The 1,702-nt window shown below is 41.8% G+C and overlaps 1 protein-coding gene across 1 annotated transcript in view; it reads right to left on the bottom strand.

Annotated features, from left to right (window-relative positions):
• The window catches only part of txnl1 (thioredoxin-like 1), a 9,188-nt gene that overhangs the window by 1,430 nt on the left and 6,056 nt on the right, over positions 1-1,702 (bottom strand). Inside the window, exons 4-6 of the mRNA XM_008301955.1 lie at positions 1,363-1,485; positions 733-802; positions 476-648 (exon numbers count right to left, since the gene is read on the bottom strand). Of these exons, the coding sequence (XP_008300177.1) occupies positions 476-648; positions 733-802; positions 1,363-1,485 (366 nt within the window). The remainder of the gene's footprint in view (positions 1-475; positions 649-732; positions 803-1,362; positions 1,486-1,702) is intronic.

Genomic DNA, 1,702 nt, shown 5'->3' with positions numbered 1-1,702 from the left:
GCAGTATCTGCAGTATGTGTAGTACTGTCTGTATTATCTTTAGTAGCGGGTGGAGTATGTGTAGTACTGCATGTAGTACTGTCCACAGTATGTGTAGTGCTGTCTGCAGTATGAGTAGTACTGTATGCAGTATGTGTAGTACTGTGTGTAGTACTGTCTACAGCATGTGTAGCACTGTATGCAGTATGAGTAGTACTGAGTGAAGTACTGTCTACAGTATGTGTTTTATGTTTTGGTAGCTGACTAATTATTGCATGCGACTTCCCTCCGTTGGATCTTCCAGCATTAATAACTAAAGTGGCCTCTGATGCTGCACCTATTTCACGTATTAAATAGTAAAAACAAGCTCATGGATCCAGATATTCCATTTGACACTATAAAATACTTATTAAAAAGGCACCAAAACCTTGTGTCAGCCCACAGCAGACGTGACCAGAGCTGAGTTTCAGCAGAAACGTTGTGAAGTCGTGTTTACCGTAACGCTCTGTACGTTCTGGAACTTGACGTAGCGCAGAGGAATCAAACCGTCGTCCTTGTAGTCCTCCTCCGACAGCTCCAGAGTCTGGGTGGCCTCGCTTCGCTCTGCGTCGTCGAAGCCCATCGACCGGGGGAGGTTGATGAACACCTTCACCACCTTCGGGGCTTGAGCTGACGAACGGAAGGACGAGTTAGGAGAAAACCGGCGACTTCTTTTTTTTTAAAAACTGCGCCGTGTTCAGAATGAAAACTCACGGAAGTCTGAGGACTGTAGCTTCATAGAGAAGAGCTTCACCGGCTGGTTGAAGGCGATTGTGATCAATAACTGGAAGAAAACAAAGGACAGCAAATCAGGCAAGTTACATTAAACTGAGAATGACAATAAGATAAAATGTGGCTAAAACTGTTAGCATAATTTCTTTCGGAGTTTAAATGTGATTTGTAACTTTTGTTTGGCATTTGTTGCTTCTTTTTTTTTCTTCTTCTCATAACTTAGGTTGGAAACTAAAGAGTTCTGGATATTTCTTAATAAATCTGCAACCCCAGGACAGATTTCACCCACAAAATTAAAGAAAATATTAGGTCCTGGTGTCTTTTTGCTCCAAATTATTTAAAAAATCCTCAATCTTCTCTTAAATTTGGATAAAATAAAGTTGGATTTCTCTTGTAACAAGAGAAAAAACCCTCGATACTAACTGGAAAAACAGCTTTCTACCAGAAATGCATCATTAATTTGAAAATACAAACTTTATCCAAATGTTAAAAGACACATGAGGCAAAGAAAATCTACATTTATGGATTTAACTGTTCAACACTGGGTGCAAACGTTCCTAAATTCTGCCCATTTTTTTGGCACAAATAAATACGTTGAACGCTGAGTCGCACCTGTTCGTCGCAGTCGGACTCCAGGTAGGACGAGTCTTTGATTAAACAGTTGTCGAATCCACAGTCGTCGCTCTCGTTGAGGCACTCGCAGCCGGCTTTGTTGACAAAAGGCATGAGGTCCATCTGGAAAGCAGCGCAGACGACATGAACTCAACTCAAACCGTGGATTTAATGTGTCAGAGTTCAGCTGCTAATACCAACGACAGCAGACGTTTGTGTTGTTTACACTCAGACTGAGCTGCGCTTCGTGTCTCCAACAGGAAGTGTTATTTACTGAGTAATAAAGAGTGACAGTGAACTACACACGCAGCTAAACAGCACTGGAGATGCATTCAGGGAA

This window comes from Stegastes partitus, unplaced genomic scaffold (assembly GCF_000690725.1).
Source record: "Stegastes partitus isolate 25-593 unplaced genomic scaffold, Stegastes_partitus-1.0.2 Scaffold1738, whole genome shotgun sequence".
NCBI lineage: Eukaryota > Metazoa > Chordata > Actinopteri > Pomacentridae > Stegastes > Stegastes partitus.
The sequence above is the reverse complement of the archived record's forward strand: the minus strand, read 5'-3'. Positions and strand labels throughout refer to the sequence as shown.